At 51.4% G+C, this 21,991-nt stretch overlaps 8 protein-coding genes across 8 annotated transcripts; 4 read left to right on the forward strand and 4 right to left on the reverse strand.

Annotated features, from left to right (window-relative positions):
* Positions 1 to 165: 165 nt before the first annotated feature.
* On the reverse strand, positions 166 to 1,505 carry STEHIDRAFT_115341 (uncharacterized protein; the record flags this gene model as incomplete). The annotated part of the gene is made up of 5 exons (XM_007309806.1): positions 166 to 188; positions 230 to 276; positions 462 to 663; positions 721 to 1,217; positions 1,285 to 1,505. 5 exons carry the CDS (start codon positions 1,503 to 1,505, stop codon positions 166 to 168), a joined length of 990 nt encoding a protein of 329 aa, XP_007309868.1.
* A 703-nt stretch (positions 1,506 to 2,208) lies between these two features.
* Positions 2,209 to 3,144, reverse strand: STEHIDRAFT_67319 (uncharacterized protein; the record flags this gene model as incomplete). The annotated part of the gene is made up of 3 exons (XM_007309556.1): positions 2,209 to 2,584; positions 2,664 to 2,890; positions 2,950 to 3,144. 3 exons carry the CDS (start codon positions 3,142 to 3,144, stop codon positions 2,209 to 2,211), a joined length of 798 nt encoding a protein of 265 aa, XP_007309618.1.
* Positions 3,145 to 3,580: 436 nt separating this feature from the next.
* STEHIDRAFT_125473 (uncharacterized protein) lies at positions 3,581 to 8,335 on the forward strand. Its single transcript, XM_007309807.1, has 11 exons — positions 3,581 to 3,813; positions 4,111 to 4,125; positions 4,183 to 4,382; positions 4,435 to 4,536; positions 4,598 to 4,765; positions 5,155 to 5,524; positions 5,583 to 6,121; positions 6,178 to 6,261; positions 6,317 to 7,461; positions 7,521 to 7,590; positions 7,732 to 8,335. The coding sequence occupies exons 1-11, from the start codon at positions 3,750 to 3,752 to the stop codon at positions 8,029 to 8,031; spliced, it is 3,057 nt and encodes a 1,018-aa protein (XP_007309869.1). The 5' UTR covers positions 3,581 to 3,749; the 3' UTR covers positions 8,032 to 8,335.
* STEHIDRAFT_125474 (uncharacterized protein) lies at positions 8,313 to 9,084 on the forward strand. Its single transcript, XM_007309808.1, has 4 exons — positions 8,313 to 8,431; positions 8,486 to 8,645; positions 8,714 to 8,813; positions 8,890 to 9,084. Exons 3-4 carry the CDS (start codon positions 8,760 to 8,762, stop codon positions 9,031 to 9,033), a joined length of 198 nt encoding a protein of 65 aa, XP_007309870.1. The 5' UTR covers positions 8,313 to 8,431; positions 8,486 to 8,645; positions 8,714 to 8,759; the 3' UTR covers positions 9,034 to 9,084.
* A 169-nt stretch (positions 9,085 to 9,253) lies between these two features.
* On the forward strand, positions 9,254 to 12,559 carry STEHIDRAFT_134840 (mRNA 3'-end-processing protein YSH1; the record flags this gene model as incomplete). The annotated part of the gene is made up of 11 exons (XM_007309809.1): positions 9,254 to 9,450; positions 9,502 to 9,547; positions 9,609 to 9,700; positions 9,759 to 10,337; positions 10,396 to 10,585; positions 10,801 to 10,947; positions 11,022 to 11,171; positions 11,231 to 11,485; positions 11,544 to 11,685; positions 11,744 to 12,033; positions 12,122 to 12,559. The coding sequence occupies 11 exons, from the start codon at positions 9,254 to 9,256 to the stop codon at positions 12,557 to 12,559; spliced, it is 2,526 nt and encodes an 841-aa protein (XP_007309871.1).
* A 291-nt stretch (positions 12,560 to 12,850) lies between these two features.
* On the reverse strand, positions 12,851 to 15,821 carry STEHIDRAFT_142435 (uncharacterized protein; the record flags this gene model as incomplete). The annotated part of the gene is made up of 7 exons (XM_007309810.1): positions 12,851 to 13,395; positions 13,485 to 13,733; positions 13,834 to 14,029; positions 14,101 to 14,678; positions 14,741 to 14,884; positions 14,937 to 15,203; positions 15,549 to 15,821. The coding sequence occupies 7 exons, from the start codon at positions 15,819 to 15,821 to the stop codon at positions 13,066 to 13,068; spliced, it is 2,037 nt and encodes a 678-aa protein (XP_007309872.1). The 3' UTR covers positions 12,851 to 13,065.
* A 244-nt stretch (positions 15,822 to 16,065) lies between these two features.
* Positions 16,066 to 17,541, forward strand: STEHIDRAFT_125476 (uncharacterized protein). Its single transcript, XM_007309811.1, has 12 exons — positions 16,066 to 16,286; positions 16,349 to 16,371; positions 16,447 to 16,571; positions 16,626 to 16,645; positions 16,705 to 16,730; positions 16,790 to 16,824; positions 16,883 to 16,944; positions 17,003 to 17,013; positions 17,072 to 17,113; positions 17,164 to 17,212; positions 17,270 to 17,334; positions 17,410 to 17,541. The coding sequence occupies exons 1-12, from the start codon at positions 16,139 to 16,141 to the stop codon at positions 17,470 to 17,472; spliced, it is 669 nt and encodes a 222-aa protein (XP_007309873.1). The 5' UTR covers positions 16,066 to 16,138; the 3' UTR covers positions 17,473 to 17,541.
* A 576-nt stretch (positions 17,542 to 18,117) lies between these two features.
* On the reverse strand, positions 18,118 to 21,904 carry STEHIDRAFT_172207 (uncharacterized protein). The gene is made up of 11 exons (XM_007309812.1): positions 21,397 to 21,904; positions 20,722 to 21,316; positions 20,273 to 20,653; positions 19,846 to 20,199; positions 19,735 to 19,759; positions 19,618 to 19,671; positions 19,524 to 19,562; positions 19,436 to 19,455; positions 19,292 to 19,375; positions 19,160 to 19,231; positions 18,118 to 19,070 (listed from the first exon to the last, which is right to left on the reverse strand). Exons 1-11 carry the CDS (start codon positions 21,753 to 21,755, stop codon positions 18,354 to 18,356), a joined length of 2,700 nt encoding a protein of 899 aa, XP_007309874.1. The 5' UTR covers positions 21,756 to 21,904; the 3' UTR covers positions 18,118 to 18,353.
* Between the last annotated feature and the right edge of the window lie 87 nt (positions 21,905 to 21,991).

A 21,991-nucleotide genomic window follows, 5' to 3' on the forward strand; every position in this document is an offset into this window, starting at 1 on the left:
TTTTTTTTTCTCTTCTACTCGCTCATTATGAACACATACCATACTCGTACACTCTTTTGCGCTCCTATCTGCCCACTCCCCCCGGCATTCTTTTGTCATCCTGCATCCTATCCTCACTGTGCTTAATAGACCTCGCTCACTACCCACTGCTCTGATTATTGGATATTAGTCCCCAAAGTACATCGTGCCTAGATGAGGTTAACACATAGGTTCCGAGAACGAAACGTACGTAGGTACGGCCATGAAGAAATATTCACTACCATCACATTCGGCGATCTACAATCAAATGCATGAGGCGAACAGAATGTCAGAAAGGATATCTGGCGAGAGGTCTGTATAAGTAGTTAGGATGGCATGAACACAGAGACTACCTGTGAACTACGCGACACACTATTAAGCATACCTACGCCTTACCTACGCCTCCATTATAAAATTATTCTATCAAGTCCAGATCAGCTGACCGAACCCTCCACCGCTGAAGAGCCCTTGTCGCCTCCCTAGCGTTCATCTTCAATACTGTGTCAACATCCGTCGCTAACTTGGACTGGAAGAGAACGTGAGATTGTGCGAAATCCATCAAGTGGGTCCGTGCCCGGTCTCCTTCCTCTTGAAGACGGATGCGCAACTCCTCAAGAATATGCCTGAATGACTCCATGTTCGACTCTGATTGTATCTAGATAAGTATCAACCCCGTTTAAGAATAGAGGAGAGAGTTCTTACCGGCGGGCGTAGCTTGCGCTGCAGAGAAGGCAACACTCGACACACGGAACATGAGATCAGACCCCGGAGACCAAAATGGTCTAAGAAGAGTCGAGATGACACCCGCAAAGCCACCAACGACGCATCCTATCGAGTATACAGCGTGCTTGATCCACGACCAGACTCGTTCTCCGAACGATTTCTCCCGCGGTCGTATGACGCTACTCTGAACTTTGTCAATGAGGGTATCGACATCGCCACGCATGACTTCGACCTTCTCGATAACGCTCGCGGAGTGCTTCTCGATGTTCTGCGCGAGCGTCTTGATCTCTTCGTCATACTCTAGTTCTCCGGTCTCACGAGCCTCTTCAAGAGACGTTATCATGATAGAGGCTAGGGTGCGATGAGACCTGAGGATGCCTTCGGTCCAAGAGAGGACTTCGGAGGAGTCCTCTTGGAGCTTGTGTATTATGTCCCGAAGATCGTACTCGAGAGTATCAGGGTGTTGAGATTGTGAGCTGAATAAAGAGACGAAAATGGTCGAATAAGAATTAGAGTGGCGAGAGGACTTGCAGCTCGACTCACCGACTAAGGACATTCGCCCACTCATCAAACAGCTGCTTGCACCCTTTCATCTCGTGAAGGCCACGCTCCAGTGCCTCTCTAGCAGTTATGCCCATGGGAGGTATGTCGTTCGCAGTGATGTTCACAACACGCCCCTCAGGTAATCCCAGAGCCATGCGCTGAGCGCTGAGCTCATCGAGAGTAGCATTGGCTAACATAGTACGGACGCTGGCCAGAGACATGGTCAGAGAGATTGTGAAGGGGCTCTGGTAGTGGGTATGAACTCGAAGGGGCTCCAGTGCAATGCAAAAGCAAGGTGGAGATAATATATGGGCAGGGTTCGGGGTAGTTCACATATACCGCCACCATTACTCGCCTCATTGTTCTGTTGGAATGTCCGCCACCAGGTTGTTGGTCGATCGAGTTGTATTTTTGGAGTATGGCGCCCATAGCGGCATGAATTCCTGGGATACAGCTAGAGTTATCACACCATGCATCGTCATGGAGGCTGCAAGGATGTACATAGCCGCTGCGCACTGGTAGTTCAGATTTGCATACCATGAGCCACATAAATGATTCATACTGAACGACGGCGCATGTCCAGAGTGTTCTAGAGCAGCGACGAGGCGAAACATACGAAGCGACGCTAGGCACCTAAGGCTCGACGAGATTATGGCACGAACCGAAGGCGAGAAGCAACAATCTATGATATATTCCATCCACAATAATCCAGAGATAAACAATCTAATAAAATGAGAAAATGAAGCACGCAGCTCTGCAGTCCTATGCTCCAAGGGGAAGGGTATACAGCGAAGATATAAAGAATGCCGCAACGGCGAGAAACAGAGGTGCGGAGAACGATAAGGGGTGAACGACACCGCTTGTCGTGGTATCCGGTCTGTTATCGTCGAAGTGAGATAAAATCGGTAGAGTACGAAAGAGAGGTCACAGAGACGTACGGGATACCATTTGCGTCCGAGTATGACGGGCATGTATCGTTCGTACTTCCCTGCAAATCGAATATTGTATCAGAGTGCGGCACATCCCACCACCAATTGACAGGGAAACCGTAGCAACGTCAAGACAGGTACGCACCGTAGGGTTCGCAGGACAGCAAACACTCGTTCCTTCATTTGCCACACTTCCCAAGGCACTGGCATCGCTCCTCCCCGCCCAGTCATTCGAGCAATTGACGGACTGGTAGCTGATGTTCCATACGCCAAAATCTGTATAGCCATAGAAGGATGCATTTGACGGAAAGAAATCAGAGGGGATGGCTGAGGAAGGAAATGCGAGGTCGAAGTTGAGGAAGCTCCCTCCACTACGAAATATATAGCCACAAGTCCCCAGTCGATGGGTCAGTTATACTCGTCAAATATATGCGAAAGGGTGATGCGCACGCGTTGGGTCCGCTCGTCGTGGCGTTACACCATCCCGTCGTGCTCAAGGGACATAGGTCCGTCACCTTCACGACCACGCTCTTCACCACATCCGGAAAGAACGGTGGATCGGACAGAAATGTGTTTAGAAGTGTGAGATTGAAGCATTTTCCACAAGCAGGTCCATAAGCCGTGCTGCTCCCGTAGGCCATTTGGCTCATGGCAGCCGTGGGGTAATCCAGACTATCCTGAATGGTGATTATCGTAAGCTTGGATCTATGTGCGACGAGTTGGAGAGGGTACGAACGGAAGTACATCCGCAGGCTGCTATGAAACCTGAGGGAATCGTATAGTGGGTCATCGTAGCAATTCCATCGGAGGGGTATTGGATCCAGTCGGTGGCATGAACGAGGGGTAGAATAGTACAGAAAATAGCAGAGAATACCAATGACCGCAGGTACAGATAGGAACTCTGCACCGAAAGATAGTTTTTGGGGTTCATGTTTACAGAGAGTGTAATAGAGATCGTATGCACATCAGTCCTTCACATCGACCAGAGCTCTTACAGTGGGTCCTTGGCAGAAGGGTGTGGTCGTCTGCACACCACGAAGGAGCTGGACGTGGGGAAGGCGAACAGTGTGGAAGATCCCGAGTTTCTAAAAAAGGGACAAAGATATCTGGTATCGTGCAAATAGCGCGAAACAAACTCGTAGCTCGTTTAGAACACTGAAAACAATGAGAACTCTAAATCGGGTCTGTGTGTTGAACCAGACAGCCGCCCTGATTGTATAAATGAATACAGCGACAGAACAAAAGGTTGGTCGATCGCCACAAAAGGCGCAACGTTGATGTTTGGGGATATTTGGAGCACGTTGAATCCTCGAGGCCGATTTGTCTTCTCTTCTCTTCTTCTCGTCATACCTTTTCTACCCTGCCTCTTAGTTTCCTACAGCCCCCATACCTGCTTTTTCAAACCCTTACCTACCTGTACTGCGATACCCTTAACTTTTGACTAGCTTCTGTACTGCGATCTTCCTCTGAACCGACCTTCACGATCTTATCATTGCCTAACGCCTTACCAACGAACCAACCACTTCCGATCGAACCATGTCTGCTGTGGCACCCCCACCCGAAATACTCAGCTCTCTGCTCTTGCGAACTAGCACCCCTGGTGAGTCTTAATCTCTTTATCGTTTTCTTCATAGCCCGGAGCCGGACAAAGCACAACGAGAGGAGTTGCGCGATCGAGGGGCCCGTGGCGGCCACACTGTTGACAGCAGAGGGGAGTTGATGAGCAGACTCCAGCCTGTGAAACCTTGTGGAAACCGGGCTTCTACGAGAAGTTGGCTGGCTACTGTATCGGATCGGATTGTGGGAGGACGAACGTAGACTGTTGAACGTTCACGACGGGGTTCCCAACAACATTCGCTTCCGTTCCGTTTACTGATTTACTTCCGTTTCCTTACAGCTCCGGATGAGAAAGGTGCGTTCAACCCTTCGTTTACATACCACATAGTTAATTGACATCGACGTTTCATAGTGCTCGTCTACCTTGAGCGCATGCGCCAGTCCCAGACCGACATCGGAGACGAAGAAGACCCCAAGACTCCCCGTACCAAGACCAAGAGTCAAATCACATCCACCTCCTATCGTCGCCGCGACGAAGAACCGGAGGAGGATATCGATTCGAATGTCCAAGAAGGAGAGCGCTCCACTATCGGCTCTCTACCAGCGAACGGGGTGAATACATTCAAATTTATTGTTCCGTGCTCCTCTCTTAACGCCTCGCCAGCGTGAGCCAGGACCCGAGGATGGGCCTGGTCCTAAATACGAGTCCTATGGATCTTCGTGGGGAAACTTTGGACCTCTTCCACCTGACAGTCTCAACGCAGAGGTCGTTGCCCGTTCGGTTGTTTTCTGGCTCGTGTGCGATGCTGATGACTGGCTTGATGTAGGGTACCCCCATGAGGGCTGCTGGTGTGGCACTCCCGCCTTCTGGGCCGTCCACCAAAGTGAGAAGCTCTCGCGCTGGATCCCGTGCTTCAGCTTCTCAGCACCCGCGTACACGTGCCTCCGAGGTGAACGAAGAGCCAGCAGTTACGGCTGCTGAAGACTTACTCATGGTAAGTTCTACTCTCACTTGCATTGGGACTCGAAGAGCGTGCTACCATTATTATGTGGTGCTGGTCGGATGTAAGCGTCAGATGTGGAACATCATGACGCACTGGTGTGCTGAAGACGGACATCTTTGGCGACATCAGTCATATTCGTTACCATCCACAGTGGCTTCATTGCGGTCATCGGGTCTGATTTTAGAACTGCTATGTTTGACAACGTGGCATGCGTTACACGCACATTTGCACAAGCTATTCAGTGACAACAGCCCTGATGAAGCCCATTGGTGGCCCACGAACTTGGACCTATCCTGTATTTGACTTATATGTTTCCGGTGTTCATATAACGCCACAAAATTATGTCATTCATCCGTGCTCACGACTACTTGTTTCGACAGTCCCCTCGCAGCAAGACTCGAACCGCAAACGGCGACAGACCGTTATCTCCACGATCACATGCATCTCGCGCCACACCCCAACCGCGTGTATCTGAGAAGGCATCCTCGACCATCTACCCCCCTCTGCCCCCATCCCAGTCTGGGGCACACGCTAACGTCGGAAGCTCCGCTAATAAACCAATGTCGAACTTATCGTATCACAAGACCCGATCCATCGCTCCCTCGCTCTCACCCTCGGACTCGCCGTCGCAGTACAAGCCACCCAAGGTCAAGAAGGAGCCTACGTTAAAGCCTGTCCAGTCTGTGGAGGGCTCAGAGATCGAGAGAGGTTCGAGACACACGAGGTCTCGCTCCGGACAGAATGGCGAATGTGCGTATTTTCTTCTTCTGTTGTCACGAGCTTTCGCCTGACTCGAATGCCCCCACAGTGCGTTCTCAACACGGCGCGTCTGCCATGTCCGGTGGGCGCAACGGCGCGAATGGCAGCCAGAGGCCGTTCTCGCCTTACCGACACGCGCCGACCAGTCAAGACCTCTTACAAGCTGCGATCCGCGGCCATTCCGTCGCGTCCAACGGCGACGTCGTCTCTAACGGTCGCGGACACGGTTCCACGACTTCCACAGCTAAGCGCTCTGCACTCGCACGCGATGTCGACCACACTCCCACGCAGAGCCGCCCTCAATCTCCCAATGACGAGATGAACGAGCTCAATGCGGACGAGCGTCAAATTATTGATGACGTCTTAAGTCGAGGAGCGCACTCGCATGTCCATCATAGGGCGTCGAGGACAAGTTATGCGGCGACGTCGGTGCTGGAACCAGAGATGGTTTCGCATTTCCATGATGTGGACTTGTGTATCTTGTTGCAGCAGCTAGAGGATCCGAAGCAGCATGATGTGGTGAAGAAGGCAGTCAAGAAGGCTTTGAAGACGAGGGTGAAGAAGTTGGGGATGAAGTACGATACTGAGGTATGCCCATGTTCGTATTTTGTGTCGTTGTATAGATGTTGATCGGAGTTTTCCAGACTATCAAAGAGTACCGCAAGTCATTCCATGATCACGATCCTAGTGTTCACCTCCAGCCCGGCTACCAACCAAACTTCCCCCAGGTATATCCTCCGTGACTGGCCTTGTTTATCGGATTTTCCTCATACATTTTCATAGGAACCTCCGGACTGGGCGAAAGAACTCATGCAGAACATGGTCATCATGCAACAACGCCTGGAAGGTCTCGGCCCTAAGATCGACTCCCTGCGAAGCCAATCCGGCTCTATCCACGAAAGCCAACGCCAATACCAGCCGCAATATGGCACCGAATACGACGGCGACGGCACGCCCATGACGCAAACCGTGAACATCCAGACGCAAATGACCGGTATAACGGGCGATGAGTCGATGTATCCCGTCGACCCAGACATGCGTATCGTGGAGTCGACGCATGGGCAGACCTTGCCTGGCTCGATGCATCGCCATGACGGATCCGATCATGGGTTGGGCGAGGAGGAAGAGTACGACGACGAAGATCAGACGCATCGAGGTATGCCGATGTACCATGGCGTGGGGACGGACGCCGATACGAGGACTCATGGGCTCTCCGAGTACGACAATATCAACAACCGCGACTCGCCTGGTCAGCAATACCTCGAGGAAGAGCTGTACAAGCTTCGTGTCAGGCCTGGCGGAAGCCAATCTGCGGTTTCGCACAAGACTTGGGAGCTGGCGAGAGGCGACGGGGAGGATGAGGATGAATTCAACGATAACCAGGTTGCAGTGACGGAGTCCGGGATGCCGGAAATTCCGGACTCTAACGTGGGCTATCAGAGAGCTCAGTCGCCACCACTGCCGGCTTTGCCTTCCGACCAGGGAAGTCGCAGGGAGCCAAGCGGCCAAGTCTGGCAGCCCAACAACTATACTGATGAGCCACCGCTCCCTCCTCCTTGGCAACGTATCCATCAGCGTCTCCTCAACTGGGCCATCGTTTGGCCGCTTACTGAGCTCGAGACTGCTCTCAACAGTACTACGCGCGGGGCGCAGGTCGACGAAGTCGCGCTCAGTATTTGGTCCACGCAGACGTATAAGCGGTATGTTAGGAGCAAGATGACGGACAGTCCGCCTGGGAGGGTGGATAGACTGTTCGTGCCGCCGAATATGGCGGATGCGATCAGCAATGCGGTTTTCAATGGACGGCATGGTGATGCGTCGGGGATGTTGAGGGAGCTTTGGCATCCATTTGGTCTAGAGGGCATGCCAAGGCTACTCATCGTCCTCGCTAAACATCGCTCGGACGCCAACCACTGGGTCGTACACCGGTAAGTGGCCGACTCCCTACTCGACTCCGCTCGACGCTGAATTCATCGCCACATTCTAGTTTCTCTCTCCCGGATGGTACTTTGACGACGTACGACTCGTACCCTGAACGTTGTCTCCCGGATGGCCGCGTGAGTTCCCCCGAATCCGTCTCCAGGCCGCATCCTCATTCTGACTTCGATCCTGATCCTCCTCCATATATTGATACCTACGATCCCTATGCACTCAACTCCTACTATCCTGATGCTCTTTCTAACCCTGTGTGGTCGCAGCCTCTCGGTTGGTGGTTCGCCATCCGCATCGCTTGGCCCAACGCCATATACCCTTCTCCCGATCACCTCATGCAAAAGATGGTTCGCCTGCACAGGCCGATGCAACTCGGTATCGACAACTCAGTCGCCGCTGCTGGGATTTGGAGGAATCTTTTGATGGGAAGCAGGGCGGAGAGGAGTTTGGACTTGGAAAGATTGCGGGATTTGATTAATACGGAGGTGAAGAACCTTAGGCAGAGGAAGTTGATGGGAAAGCTGTCGATTGGGGCGCCGAGGCCGAACTGGGAGGATATGAACTGATGAAATCTGGAAATGACTGCTTATGATATATCAACGAACGATTCACGAGGAAGTGTGGGTGATCTAGAGGAAGGGGTTGTTTACCTGTTTGTTTAGTTGTTTGTATGTGTTTGTGATTGTACAGTAGTCGATCCCCCATATGTCTTTTGCTTGGGTTGCCTTACTACTTACCTCTTTGCTTCGTTTTGTATCCGAGCCTCTTGTTTTACCCTCTCCTGTTGCGATACACATCCGTCCTTTTAGTTTATTCGGTTTGTGGACTGTGTCCTTCGTTTCTTTGTGATCTGGAATGTATACGTTTGCCTGTTTCCCTGTGGTCTTTCCAAGGCACGGTGTAGTTGACAACGTGAGTCTGTGTTCTCAGACCTCAATGTGACGAGGGTGAAATAATCAAAAATTACTTCGTTGCGACACAATCAGACTCAGGTTCATCTTATTCTAGTGATTTACTCGCCATTTATACCATAGCACCGTCTAAAAAGGCTTCACGCAAAGCATATTGATACAAGACCGACCATACTTACGTGCTGCTCCTCAGAGGAGGGCGCGTTCAGGACTCGGTGGAGAATATCGGTGTGGTAGGACCGGAAAACAAACTTTAAGTTATGAGAAACCTGCAGGAAATGTAGTACAATGTAAAATGTAAGTTTTCGGATGACATATGAGATATGAACAAACGCACCTTGAAAAGCTACGTTTTATAAGTTGTTCATGATAGCAGCTAGATCATGAACTGCCTGCTCTGGGACGGGGCACACTTGCTTGGTTTCGGCCGTCCTTGTCTAAAAGGACGACCATGAAAAATAGATCGACATCTGGAAATAGTAGGATAATTATGGGAGACTTTCAAGTACGCACATACTGAATGGCCCTGAACTGGTCATTTACAGCGAGCGTCGCATCGTCGATGACAGCCCTAGGGACCGTCCGCGTTCGTGGTTTCTGAAGGACTTGCCGCCGTGCGCGAGGCGAAGGCTTTGGGCCCTGTGGATCTCTACGTGATACCTTCTTCCTTGATGTTTTTGGCATCAGAAGCGGGAGTATAAGACAAGAGGGTAGAGCACTATAGTTTGAAAGAGAGAATATTTCGCCACACGACGATGCCGCCACTTCCAAAAAGAGCGTGGGAGCAATTGTCTTCATTCGTCACCACGACTTGCGTTCGAACTTTGGCTCTTGTTCTCCACCATCATCTACTTCACTTGCCTGAACTCTGTGCAATATGGCTGACTCACCCACGCTGAGTATAACTATGCTAGGAGCTGGCCAAGAAGTTGGCCGGTCGTGTTGTGTTCTTCAGTACCACGACAAGACAATCGTACTGGACGCGGGCGTTCACCCAGCCCACAGCGGCATGGCGTCGCTACCGTTCGTGGATGAACTGGACTGGAGCACAGTGGACGCGATTTTGATCACGCAGTGCGCACATTTGTTGCTCCAATATAAACTTGCATTGACAGCGGATGACAGTTTTCACTTGGACCACGCTGCAGCGCTGACTTACATCATGGAGAAGGTGAAGGTTTCAATAGACAGGTCTCCGGTCTTGTGTATTCAAAATTTCCTGTTCATTTCAGACCAATTTCAGAGACGGCAAAGGCAAGGTGTACATGACTCATCCAACGAAAGCTTTGCATAAATTCATGATGCAAGATTTTGTTCGTATGAGGTGCGCACCGCTTCGCTTTCTTACTTCCTGTATCGCAAGTTCACCGTATCATTATCAGTAACTCTTCAACGGATGCACTCATATCCCCGCTTGACCTTTCCATGTCGATCTCATCTATCATCCCTGTCTCTGCTCACCAGCTCATCACACCTTGCCCCGGAGTCACTTTCACTCCATACCACGCCGGCCATGTCCTTGGCGCCTGCATGTACTTGATAGACATGGCCGGCATCAAAATCCTCTACACTGGCGACTACTCGCGTGAAGAGGACCGCCATCTCGTCAAAGCTGAAGTTCCACCCGTCCGTCCGGACGTCCTCATTGTTGAAAGTACCTACGGGGTTCAATCTCTTGAGGCTCGGGACGAGAAGGAGCTTCGCTTCACTAGCTTGGTGCACTCTATCATTCGTCGTGGAGGCCATGTTCTTCTTCCGGCGTTTGCTCTGGGACGTGCCCAGGAGTTGTTACTCATCTTGGACGAATACTGGAAGAAGCACCCCGACCTGCACAACGTGCCTATCTATTATGCCTCAAGTCTGGCCAGGAAATGTATGGCTGTTTACCAAACATACATTCACACCATGAATTCCAACATTCGCACGCGCTTCGCAAAACGGGACAATCCTTTTGTATTCAAGTAAGTTGTCCTTATTCGAACGATGACCCTCTCCTTCCTTGACGCATCTGTACCTCAGACACATATCGAATATGCCGCAAAGCTCGGGATGGGAACGAAAAATTGCAGAAGGGCCGCCTTGCGTGGTTCTGGCTAGCCCCGGTTTCATGCAATCTGGTCCCAGCCGTCAGCTATTGGAACTATGGGCGCCCGACTCACGGAACGGTCTCATCGTAACTGGTTACTCAGTCGAAGGTACATTGGCGCGGGTGAGTGTGCCTCATTCAGTGTATAGACTTGTGTCGGAGGCCCTACGGTGGAGTCTGTGGTATCAGTTCATGTGTAGTAGTCATATCCATGTTAATCGACTCATTTCCCTCTCAATGCCCGATGCGAGTCCAATCTGAAATGCCCTCTCTTCTGGTATCTTTCCATCCGCTCTCGAACTCTTCTCATAGCTGTTGTTACCCACGGGGCTCTTTAGGAAATCATGACCGAACCTGACGAAATCATCTCGATGAAAGGGGCCACGATTCAGCGCAAGCTCTCCGTCGACTACATTTCCTTCAGTGCGCACGTCGACTACTCGCAAAACTCGGAGTTCATCGAAATGATCAAGGCGCCACATATCGTTCGTTCCTTTCTTTCCGAATCAGTCCTCATCGCAGTAAAGTTAATGATATTCTCGTATGTCAATGGTGCTAGGTACTTGTCCATGGTGAACAAACGGCAATGGGGCGTCTTCGGGCGGCTTTACAGGCGCGGTACAAGAACAGGGAGGAAGACGTCAAAATCCACACCCCGCGGAATCTCGAAACCCTCAACCTTACATTCCGAGGCGAACGAGTAGCCAAGGTCAGGCATCTTCACTCACCACATCCAACCTCCTTTGTTGATCTCTCCTCTCTTTCCAGGCCATCGGTACCCTCGCTGCCCGACCACCAAAAGCCAACGACACTATCTCCGCTCTTCTCGTTTCTAAAGATTTCTCCTACACCCTACTTGATCCGCGGGATCTTCGGGATTTTGCTGGATTATCGACCTGCGTGGTCACACAGCAGCAGAAGATAGCGTTGGGCGTCGGTTGGGAGCTTGTTCGATGGCACCTGGAGGGCATGTATGGCAGTGTGGAAGAGGGCGTGGACAAGGATGGGGTTCAGACTATGCGAGTAAGTTTGGTCTTACACAATGAGTAATTCCAGATCAGTGGACTTATGTTATGTGTAGGTGATGGGCGCGGTAGATGTGAAGTATGTGGCGGAACACGAACTTGTGCTCGAGTGGGACTCGAGTGCCGCGAACGACATGATAGCAGATTCAACGGTCGCGCTCATTACAGACATCGACAAGAGCCCTGCGTCCGTGAAACGTATGTACATCTTCTCACTGCGCGCAATCCTCTTCTAACATAATGCTTTGTATCCCAGTCACAACATCCTCACACTCGCATTCCCATTCCCATCCGCCCGCTCTCGATCACCCTCATCCACACTCTGACGAATCCTATCTCTCCAACCCGATGATCCGTATTCAACGACTCGGCATGTTCCTCGAATCTCACTTCGGCGAGGTAGAGTACCATATGCCCGAAGAAGAGCCAGAGCCAGCACAGGAAGAGATGGAGCAAGGAGAAACAACGTCACCACCCCACGCAGCCGAGCCCTCATTCTTGATCCAGCTGGACGAAGCGGACGCTAGGATAAACCTAATATCTATGGTACGTTACTCATTTACTTGTCCCACCATCTTACCTTTTTCGGGGTTTGCCCGTAGATCGCTTGGCTGATACGATCGTATTTGTGCAGACTGTTGAGAGTGACAGCGAGACGGTCCGAAAACGAGTAGAAGCGGTTCTTCAGATGGCAGTCTCGACCGTCAGCTCGTTGAGCGAGACTTTCGTCTCAGGGGCTCCATTGGAGCTCGACGAAGGCCTGGGAGAGAAAGAGAAGGCGATCCAAAAGGGCAACGAAGACGACTCACCACAAACTCTTACGACTGGCGCAGATACCGACCCTGCCACAAAGGCAGATCCAATTGATGAGGGAACGGCAGACATCGCGATGGGAGATGAGCGGGAAACGAGCGCGGTCGCTGAAGAAAATAGAGGGGGGCAGACGAAGCCCGTGGACGCCGGGCTCGGGAATAAGCAGGAACATCCCGCGGAGGGAGATGAAGGCGACGAAGACGCAGAGGGCGATGATGATGACGGGGACGAGAGGGACGACTTGCAGGTGCATGCTTGAACATCTCTTGCATTATACGTGATGTACAAGGCGTAGGTCGATGAGATTGTGTCCTGTTCATGACGGTAGTCCAATATGCGACGAGTAGAACAGTTCGCTAAGTGATCTTGTCACGGATATAGCGGGTCTCAACTTCGTTCGTGCGACGAGGTAAGCAGACCAGGAACGGAAGGATATTAGCTTCGTTGATCTGGCAAAGATGATTCCTAACCCTTCAATCGGTCTGTTCAACGAGAGGCTTGATACATGAATGTCGTTCGCAGAAGAATATCGCGCACTCCTACAATGTCTCAGGATGATTACAATGCCCGTATTGTGTGCGTCAAGCTCAAAGTACAAATGATGATGCCCACAAATATAATATCAGTAATAAGTAGGTGAGAGAAAAGTTGAATCGAACACGCAAAAAAGAGACCTCCAGAACACATCACCATCATCGAAACCGAACAAATCGCACGATCTATCCACCGCTCTAAGAACTCAGACGCCAGACCATATACCAGCACCTATGCAGTTGCAGATGCCACAGTCTTCTTCACCGGCGGCTCCCCGGTGTCCTCTCCAACACCCCCATTATCTACACCACCGCCTCCGTTACTTCCGCCATTCAGAAGACTTCCCAGACTGAACTCATCCGTAGACTCAGCCTTCCGCTTCACTCCGATGATTTGAGCCTTCCCAGGCGAAACCGGTGACTCAGACTTTGTACGCATCTTAACAGTACGTTCCGGTGTCGTCGAGCGACTGCGACCGCCCCCGGTGAGCTCCTGCCTTAGTTTAGCCGCCAAACTCGTAGTAGACATTAACGCTTCCGCATGACACGTCGCATGGTATATCTACAGCACAAATCCAGGATCCCAAGTCAGCAAATACAGACAGATCGAGACAGGGTTATGGCGATGGAAAAAGGGAAAGGAAAACGCACCCGTCCCTCAACATCGACCGCATTCTTCCACACCCACTCCTCGTCATCCTCTTGGAACTCTGACTTCAATGTTTCCTTACATATAGGACAAGCAATCGGCTTAGCTTCGTCCCCAGGAGGGACGACGACGAACTGAGCGCGCAACTCGGCGTCTCGTTTTGCCGCATCAGCGGCTGCTGCTGCCTTCACATTCGAAGGCCGTGATGGATCCGCCGGGCCCTTGCCTTTTCCATTGTCGTGAATCCAATCCTATCAGACAGAAACGCAAATGGTCAGAAACACGAAAACTGACATAGTCAATTAAGACGGCACCGGGGAATTAAAGGTGAAGGAGGAAATGAGAACTGACCTCTAAAGCGACAAACCAACTGCGACTATGCCCTCTGCCAACATGCTGATTCGCTTTACGGTTCTGCCTGAAATGCATATCCAAATGCTCTTGCATCTGATTCTTACCGAGCGAAGAATCCGTGAATCTCAATCCACATTGTTTACATTGCACAGGCAAGTGGTTATATAAGAATTCAACTATCCGTGGTTGTCTCCTGAAGGTGAGACGGGATTGTTGTCAGCCTTCGCACTAAGCAACAGGTAAAAGAGAAGGTGAGAAACGGACCTATTGATATCGGCACCGGTGAGTCTGATATTTTCAGACAAGATAGCATCCCTGTACGATCTCGTATCCTCACGAACGGGGTCCACTAAATTTTCGGGCTTTACGTCTTCCGGGTTCTGAGCAGATGCAATCGTAGCAGCCTGAACCTGCCCAGCACCCGTAGGTGATCCAGTAGAAGAGACAACACCTGCTTTGCGAAGAACCTCAAAGAGATTGCTGATATTAGGTATCGCAGGGGCAGCCGACGTGCTGGCAACAGGAGCAGGTGGTGTAGTATCCATGTGGACAAACGTGGAAGAAGAGGGGGGTGCAGGTGCAGGAGGAGCTGGTTCAAATGACTCGCGCGATGGAAAAGGTTGATCATATTGATGTTGTAAGGGAGCGATTGGCGGCGGAGGAGGCGCAGAGTACGGAGCTGGCTCAGAGTAATAAGTGCCGTTCGGTGAAGACGGTGGATATTTCATGGGAGGCGCAGGAGTATGAGGAGCAACAGACGGGGGTCGCGCCATCGACCGAAGCTGATTTAGGATCTGCTGAAGTTCTTTCTGAGAGACACCAGCCTCGACGAGCTTCCGTAGCTGTGGACTGATATGTTAGCTTAGGAAAATACGGGTGGAACGGAAGCGAACTTTGGACGTACTTGTTGCAGAACGTTAACGTGTGCTTGAGCCTGTGCGTCGTATGGGTTCATCTGAACCGCTCTCTCCATTTGACCGAGCGTGAACTCTAGTTCGGTCAAGACCTGGGGTTTGGAGATGAAACCCTGACCTTGTTGGAATGAGGGCTGGTGAAGAACATTAGTTACACGGATAGCTAACTAGAAAAAAAGTACTTACATCGCTGGAGCCTCCACTCCATATACCTCTCTCTATCGCTACCTGCGGACCTACACCGAAGAGTTCGCGTTGGCCAGAGGGATGACCGTTTCGCCAGGTTAGAAGCATCTCCTCCATCTTGCTGCGAGTGTTCGGATCAACGACTGCATAGCTGTCAAGGAACAAGGGTGCAACGATGGAGGCGAAATGACGAGCGTATGGTTCATGAACATTTTTTGAGATGGCGTCCAAGAGATACCAGGCGGGGAGCTTGATCCAAGGCGGGACCTGACATACCACAAAGGGAAACATTAGTCAGCAAATGAATGGCCAAATCGGGGAAGAAGCTCAGGGCAGCGAAATCGCCCGACGCAAAGTCAATCGTAGCGATCTCGCTGCCATGAAAAATGTGGTTGTGCGAGCAGAAAGAGCCTTTTATCTTTTTTTTTATGTTTATGTCTTTTCTGCCCAAGCTCAAGGAAGTAGGTAAGACTACAGAACTAATGTAAACTAAAGTACATGACAAAATCGAAGCTACTGTTCAAACCCTCCTGCCCATCACGTCGTGCTCCTGACAAGCGACACACAACCACACGGAAGGGGAAGGATGAGTGAAGAAAATGGGAGACTCACCCGGCGAATATGTTGTTCGATACACTCGGTAACAACGTCAGCATAGCGTGAGTATTCTTGAGCGACCATGGAGAGATTCTGAATAATGGGCCTCGAGTTGACGGTAAGTTCAGCGAGCCGCCCCATGTAGTCTCGACGAAAAGAGACGGGATCTATGAGATAAGAGGTCGAAGGCGGCCCATACTGGTAAGCAGCGGGATAGGACGGATAGGAATATGAAGGTTGGGGAGGGATCTGGCTGTAGGGCGGCGCGGGATGAGAGTACATCGACATATCGACACAAAAAATGCGAATAAGGCTCTGTGTCTGAACAGTCTACGGGATCTTAGCCTTAAAAACACCTTGACTGAGCAAGAACGTTCGCGGACGGTCAGACAATTGCTCGGACGACGTCAAACGATGGGGGGACGACGGGGTCGTCTGGGTGTCAGGCGACAGGCGATGGCAGAACGCAAGTTACAGAACAACCGGCACCATGCAACCCCCATTTTTATATACTCCCGGTAAATGCCGGCCACGTATGTGACAGGTTAGAGCAACCAGGATTCGCCTTCCACGCTTGTATCTCTTCATCCTTTCTGTCCGCAACAATGATCTTCTTGCGGGCTTCTCTTGCGCTCCTCGTCGTGTCCGTCGCGGCTCTCTTCTGTGCTCAGTCGGTTGAGGCTGCTAAAGGCCCAAAAATCACCCACAAGGTCTACTTCGACATCAAGCAAGGCGATGAGAACTTGGGTCGCAGTACGTGGCTTCTTGTTTCGTCTTTCAAAGTTTCGCGACATCTGACATTCGAATGATTGTAGTTGTAATGGGTCTTTTCGGTGGAGTGCGCGTCCATTCTTGTCCTGTTATAGCCGAGCTATTGTTGACAAACGATCATTTGTTGTGTTGACATCCACAGACCGTCCCGAAGACCGTCGAGAACTTCCGCGCTCTCACTACTGGCTTCCGCAAGGATGGTACCCCTCTTGAAGAGGGTATGGGCTACAAGGGCTCCAAATTCCACCGTGTCATCAAGAACTTCATGTGCGTCTTCCTTCCTCGAACTTCAATCCCAGCATACTAACGCCGCATGTACAGGATTCAAGGCGGTGACTTCAGTATGTTTAAGTAGCTTTTGTGGACCCGAACGCGCATTCACATAGATTGCGTATTCTAGCCCGTGGCGATGGAACTGGCGGAAAGGTAAGGGTTTCACAGGTGGCCTTCGTGTAACATGTTCGCTGACCCTCTGTGTGCCATAGTCTATTTACGGCAACAAGTTCGCGGACGAGAACTTGTCAGTCGCATCTACTTCTACCTCCTGCGATTGCGCGCACTAACGGAACCGAATGTAGCAAATTGAAGCACACCGCACCTGGCACTCTCTCCATGGCTAACGCAGGCAAAGACACGAACGGTGAGTCTCGACACCTCATCCTCACGCTTCAGCGATAATTTACTTGAACCGTGTTCAGGCTCTCAATTCGTAAGCATGAAGTCACCTCCAGCCATTGCATATCACTGAACTTCGGACCACCGTGCAGTTTATCACTACCGTTGTCACCAGCTGGTTGGATGGCAAGCATGTACGTCGATTCTTTCCGTATCGCATAATTTTATCCTTATTCTCCATCAGGTCGTGTTTGGCAGGGTCCTTGAGGGCATGGATGTCGTCGATATCATTGGTAGGTCTCTGTCGACCACGTCAGTGCTCTATTCCGTCTGATTTCCTTCTTCATCAGAAAATGTCGCTAAGGGTTCCCAGGATCGTCCCAAAGTCGATGTAGTTATTGCCGACAGCGGCGAGGTATGTGTCCATCCGCCATTCCACAATCTATACCTGCAGTAACACTCAACTCACCTCTTTACGCATCCTTCATAGTTGCCGCTTGACCTCGAAGTCGACGAAAACGGAAAAGAGGTGCCTCTCCACGCTGAGCTCTAGCTGCCCCTTCTTTACGCCCTGTATGAGCTTTCGTACGAATAAAATGCCCTTTTTTGGTTTTTGTCCCCCCCTCACAGGACTCTGATGACATTGCCCTCCCTGCGTCTCCCGCATCGCCCGAATCCGAGTCCGATTCCACCGCAACCGAGACCGCCTCGAAGGAGGTCGAGTCCTCCACCGAGGCCGAGACCGAGCTCGAAGGTGAGAAGGTCGTCGATGATGATGTTATCCCCGTTCTCGGCGGCTATAGCAGCGGGAAGTATATCTTCGGTGCGCTGTTGATACTTGCCGTTCCTATCGGGCTGTTCTTCGCCCTCGGTGGATTGAGGTGGGTGAAGAGGTTGGTTGCTGGTAAGAACGCTAGGGGAAGGTATCGTAAGGTCGATGACGAGGAGAAGTAGTAGTGCTCGCTCGGCTTGTGCTCGTGTTCCTTGGATGGATGTGGCTCCAGCTTACCAGATAGACTTGCATTGTTTGCGCCTTTTAGGGGTCATCGTTCATTATAATTTACCGTTTGATATTGATGGCGGAGGATGCTGGTCACGTCCAATGCAATCCGCTCCTTGAAATTTCCCTCAACGTTTGATGATCCACATTATAGCTCAGACACTGTCCAACAAAGGTACGCCTGTCATCATAATCCTAGCAACATAAACATTGGAATAGTAGTAATGAACAAGGTGATAAAAGGAATGAGTATGTTTATATGAAAGAGCTCGAGACTTCAGTCCACAAGGAGAGATGTATGCGGCTCCGCGCAAGTATCAATACGTAGCTCGTCCCTTGCACAACCATCAACTTGGTGCCAGTCGACAGCCCCTCCCTCCACCCAGACTTGATCCAACACCACAACCTCCACGAAAACTCTGCGCCAGATTTACCTACGTCCGCTTTCTCTTCTTCCCAGCTCCCGTTGTAGCTTGAGCCTGAGGCAGAACCTGTCCACCTCGCCGACCTCGTGCAGGTCCCGCCACCGCCGCCTGAGCCTGAGCACGAGCCCGCGTCTGAACAACTCGAGCCTCAGCCTGCGCCTGTGCTTGCGCCGCAATCTGAGCCTGTGCTTGCGCCATCATCGCCTGATTTCTTGTCTGCACCCGCTGCGCCTGCTGTGCCTGCTCGACTGCCAGCCTTAGCCGCTCCCTATGTTCCTCCTGTAGCCTCATGGCATCCAAAACTGCCCTTGCGTTTCTCAGACCCGGGTCCGCACCCTGGTTCGGAACGGCTGGCTGTCGAATACCAGCTCTTGCCGCAACCATCGTCTCGCGCATCCGTCTCATATCATCTGCAGCATGTCCGTGTCGACGTGCAGGTGCAGGCGCAGGTACAGCGGCTGCGGCCCTTGGATTGACGACATTCGCCGGTCCTGCGACGTTGATGTTCCATCCTCCCACTTGGATCTGATGCCCGTGTTGATGATGAGCGTATTGGATACCGCCGCCTAGAGCTCCAAGAGCTCCAACGCCCATGGCTTGCAGGTGGAGTGGGACGCCAGGTTGAGGGGGAGGTGCGACTGGGAGGTCGACTTTGATGTCGTCTGGGTTAACGTCTGGATGGTCGCGTTTGTAGTCTTCGAGGGCTTTCTTGGCGGCTTGGGCGACCTGATGTCAGTGAGGGAATAGGAAGTCAGTGAACGCGAGGGAGAGGTAAAGTAACCCAATGGGATCGGATGGTGGAGGAAAATGCGTACCTCGTCTGCGTGGCGCTGATCGACGTTCTCCCACAGAGGGCAGAGATTCTTTTTCGATCCAGGCTGGCCGTTCTGCAGAATCCAAGGGTCATGATGCTGAATGCTGAACAATGGACGAAAATTGTAACGTACATGGAAATGTTCGTATCCAGTCACGACTTGGCGGCATACATAGCAGGATAGGGTATGGCAGTACGGGCAGGTCATCTTGTTGCACTGGACAAAGCACATATTAACACAATTAAATCGGTCAGCTCGGGTAGATAGACTGCTTACACCAGCATCCTTGATAAATGCTGGAATAGAGACGACCATTGTTAAACAGTGATTTGTAAGGAGAACAAACCAGAAAAACAAAGCTCACCTTTGCGACACTTCGGGCAGCTCCTCGTGAGAGCGCGAGCTAACAAAATAAAATTCAACTCCCAACGAATCATGGTACAGTTTCAACGACGTACTCATGGCCTCATCAATCGCATGCTGTCCCTGAAGCTTCTTGTCTTCGTCCACCTCTGTTGAAAATTGGCCGACGTCAGCCTCAAAATTTCACGGCCATTTTATAACAGGAGACTTGCCTTCGCAGCTCTTCGGCAAATGATCCTACAGCGCCACAAAAAATCACGACGACCAAGGTCAGCCATGCCACACGATAGACCCATACCAAGAAACCGCGAAACTCGACTTACCTCCTTCTTACACTTCCTACAGCTGATCTTCCCACACTCCTCATTCCTACATCGCAACAGTTTCTCTTGCTCAAATTCACACTCAATGAGGACCTTATACTCGCAAAACGGACACTCCTCCAACCCTTCCAGCCCCGCTGCATCCACTTCCTTGCTCTGCCTCACACGTTCGTATAGGTCCCAAAGCTTGGCTGAGAGTATACGACGGAGCTCAGAGTCGGGGAAAGGGAGCGTGCACCCAGACTGGTCCATGCAGAGGATGGCCGGGTTGTGTTCGCCGAGTTTGGTGGATGCGAAGGAGGTGACACATTCCGTACAGAATAGGTGGGCGTCGGGGCATTGAATCATTTGACGCTGCACATCGAGTTTTGTAAATTAATACGACAACAGAGGTGAAGAAAGGGATGAAAGGGAAGTGATAACATACAAATGGATATTCGGTGAAGCAACAGCCACATTCAATCCCACCTTCCTCTTCTTCTGCGTAGGCCTCGCCACCTGGTGTCTCGGTCCCGGCAGCGGGAACATTTCCACCCTTCTCTACTGCTTCACGTTGCAATTTCGCCAGCAACCACTGTCGTTCCTTTGCAAACTCTTCATCCGAGGCAGCTGCCTTTCGTTTCCCCTTCTTCTTCGCATTGACGCGTCGTTGCTTTGCGTCTGCGTCTTGTTTGACGTAGGGAGGGTTATTGCTCCTTTGTTCCTCGCGGAGGAAGAAATAAGTTGGCGCGTAGAGCATATCGAGCACTGTAAACATGGTGATGACATGGTCTTCTGGGATTTCGGGAAAGTCGACGTAGAGTTGTTCCTAAGAGTGACCAAAGTCAATACGCCACTCAAATTGAAAGGTTTAATGATGGGGAATTTGGCACTCACCAGCGCAAGGCCGCCATACGCTGGCCCACCTCTGCTCGCCCTGTTCTTGCTCGCATAATCCACTTGTTCACCGTCGCCCGTGGAGTTAGTAACCTCCTTCTCCTTCCCTTTACCCTTAACGTCCTTAGGATATGTCGGGTCCTCGAACAGGTTGTGTAAAACTGCCCCAATGAGTTCAGCATGGTCCGGATGCAAATCCCTGAGCCGGTCTGAGAGGTCACGGACGTAAGCAGGCGAGACGTCGGGAATAACTTCGCATACTAGAGTGACTATATCAAGGGGTTTCGGTTCTTGAGGCGCCGGTGCTGCTTCCGGTGGAGGTGTAGGGTCCCAATCAAGAGTTGTTGAGTCAAGGAGAGGAGGTGTAGGGGTACGAGGAGGAGGTGTGGGTATACGAGGTGTTGTTATGGCATCAGGGATGGGATTCGCGATCGTCGGCGCAGCGGCAGCAGGGGGTTGTGCATCGGTTTGAGTGTTGTGGACGTCAGTGAGCGGTTGTCCGGCTTGAGAACGGGTACGGTTGCCACTACCGCCCGCTACTGGCTTACTGGAACCAGAGCGCTTCGACTTCGCGGATTGTTCAAAGTCGGAGGGGCTATTGTGGGTGGCGTTGGACAATATTACGAGTGAACGAAAGTCAATATGGTGATGAAGAGTTACGGATGATAGACGCACCTGATAATCTGTATGCTTGAACCCGACCTCAGCAGCCGCGACGAGGACCCAGCTCGCGAAGCAGGAGCAGTGCCTTTCCCTTTACTTGAGCCTGCCACAAATAACGAGTTGGGCTTGGTCGAAGGCCCTGCTTTCGCATTTCCGGAGTTAGTCTTCTGCTTCTTGTTCGGGGTAGGCACGTCCTCTTCTTCCTCCGTGTCCGTCAACTCGATGATATCTGGATCCTGCTCGGACTCATCGGGAAGAAAGAGAGGAAGAGCGCGTTTCTTTGAGTGAGACCTGGATAGAGGTTTGGCCGCTGGTTTGGGAGAGGACTCCGGGGAAGATGATATCTCGATTATGTCGGGTGGATCTTGCATTCGATATCAGGTGTGATAAACTAGTTGTCCTGGTATTTGTTTGAAAGCGCGAAGGAAAGATGCTGGATGGGTGAACTTGGAGGAATGGCGACACGTGCGAACGCGTTCGAGCAGCTCTTATATCCCCTCTTGAATAAGAATTGGAGGGCAAATGCAAGGGCAAGATTTGGGTGAATTTGAAGGCAAGAATGAATTGCACGATATGCACATGCAGAGAATGTGCCAGCCGTGCCGGC

This window comes from Stereum hirsutum (assembly GCF_000264905.1).
Source record: "Stereum hirsutum FP-91666 SS1 unplaced genomic scaffold STEHIscaffold_18, whole genome shotgun sequence".
NCBI classification, from domain to species: Eukaryota; Fungi; Basidiomycota; class Agaricomycetes; order Russulales; family Stereaceae; genus Stereum; species Stereum hirsutum.

Coding starts and splice junctions, on each gene's coding strand:
- STEHIDRAFT_125473 (XM_007309807.1), top strand. CDS start 3,750: ATGTCTGCTGTGGCACCCCCACCCGAAATACTCAGCTCTCTGCTCTTG. Junction 6,122..6,177: donor GGATGAAGTACGATACTGAG/GTATGCCCATGT, acceptor GGAGTTTTCCAG/ACTATCAAAGAGTACCGCAA. Junction 7,591..7,731: donor GTTGTCTCCCGGATGGCCGC/GTGAGTTCCCCC, acceptor GTGTGGTCGCAG/CCTCTCGGTTGGTGGTTCGC.
- STEHIDRAFT_125474 (XM_007309808.1), top strand. CDS start 8,760: ATGAACTGCCTGCTCTGGGACGGGGCACACTTGCTTGGTTTCGGCCGT. Junction 8,814..8,889: donor TTGGTTTCGGCCGTCCTTGT/CTAAAAGGACGA, acceptor TCAAGTACGCAC/ATACTGAATGGCCCTGAACT.
- STEHIDRAFT_125476 (XM_007309811.1), top strand. CDS start 16,139: ATGATCTTCTTGCGGGCTTCTCTTGCGCTCCTCGTCGTGTCCGTCGCG. Junction 16,731..16,789: donor GCGATGGAACTGGCGGAAAG/GTAAGGGTTTCA, acceptor TGTGTGCCATAG/TCTATTTACGGCAACAAGTT. Junction 17,335..17,409: donor TTATTGCCGACAGCGGCGAG/GTATGTGTCCAT, acceptor CATCCTTCATAG/TTGCCGCTTGACCTCGAAGT.
- STEHIDRAFT_172207 (XM_007309812.1), bottom strand. CDS start 21,755: ATGCAAGATCCACCCGACATAATCGAGATATCATCTTCCCCGGAGTCC. Junction 19,456..19,523: donor CTGCCCGAAGTGTCGCAAAG/GTGAGCTTTGTT, acceptor TCTCTATTCCAG/CATTTATCAAGGATGCTGGT. Junction 19,232..19,291: donor CTGGATACGAACATTTCCAT/GTACGTTACAAT, acceptor TGGATTCTGCAG/AACGGCCAGCCTGGATCGAA.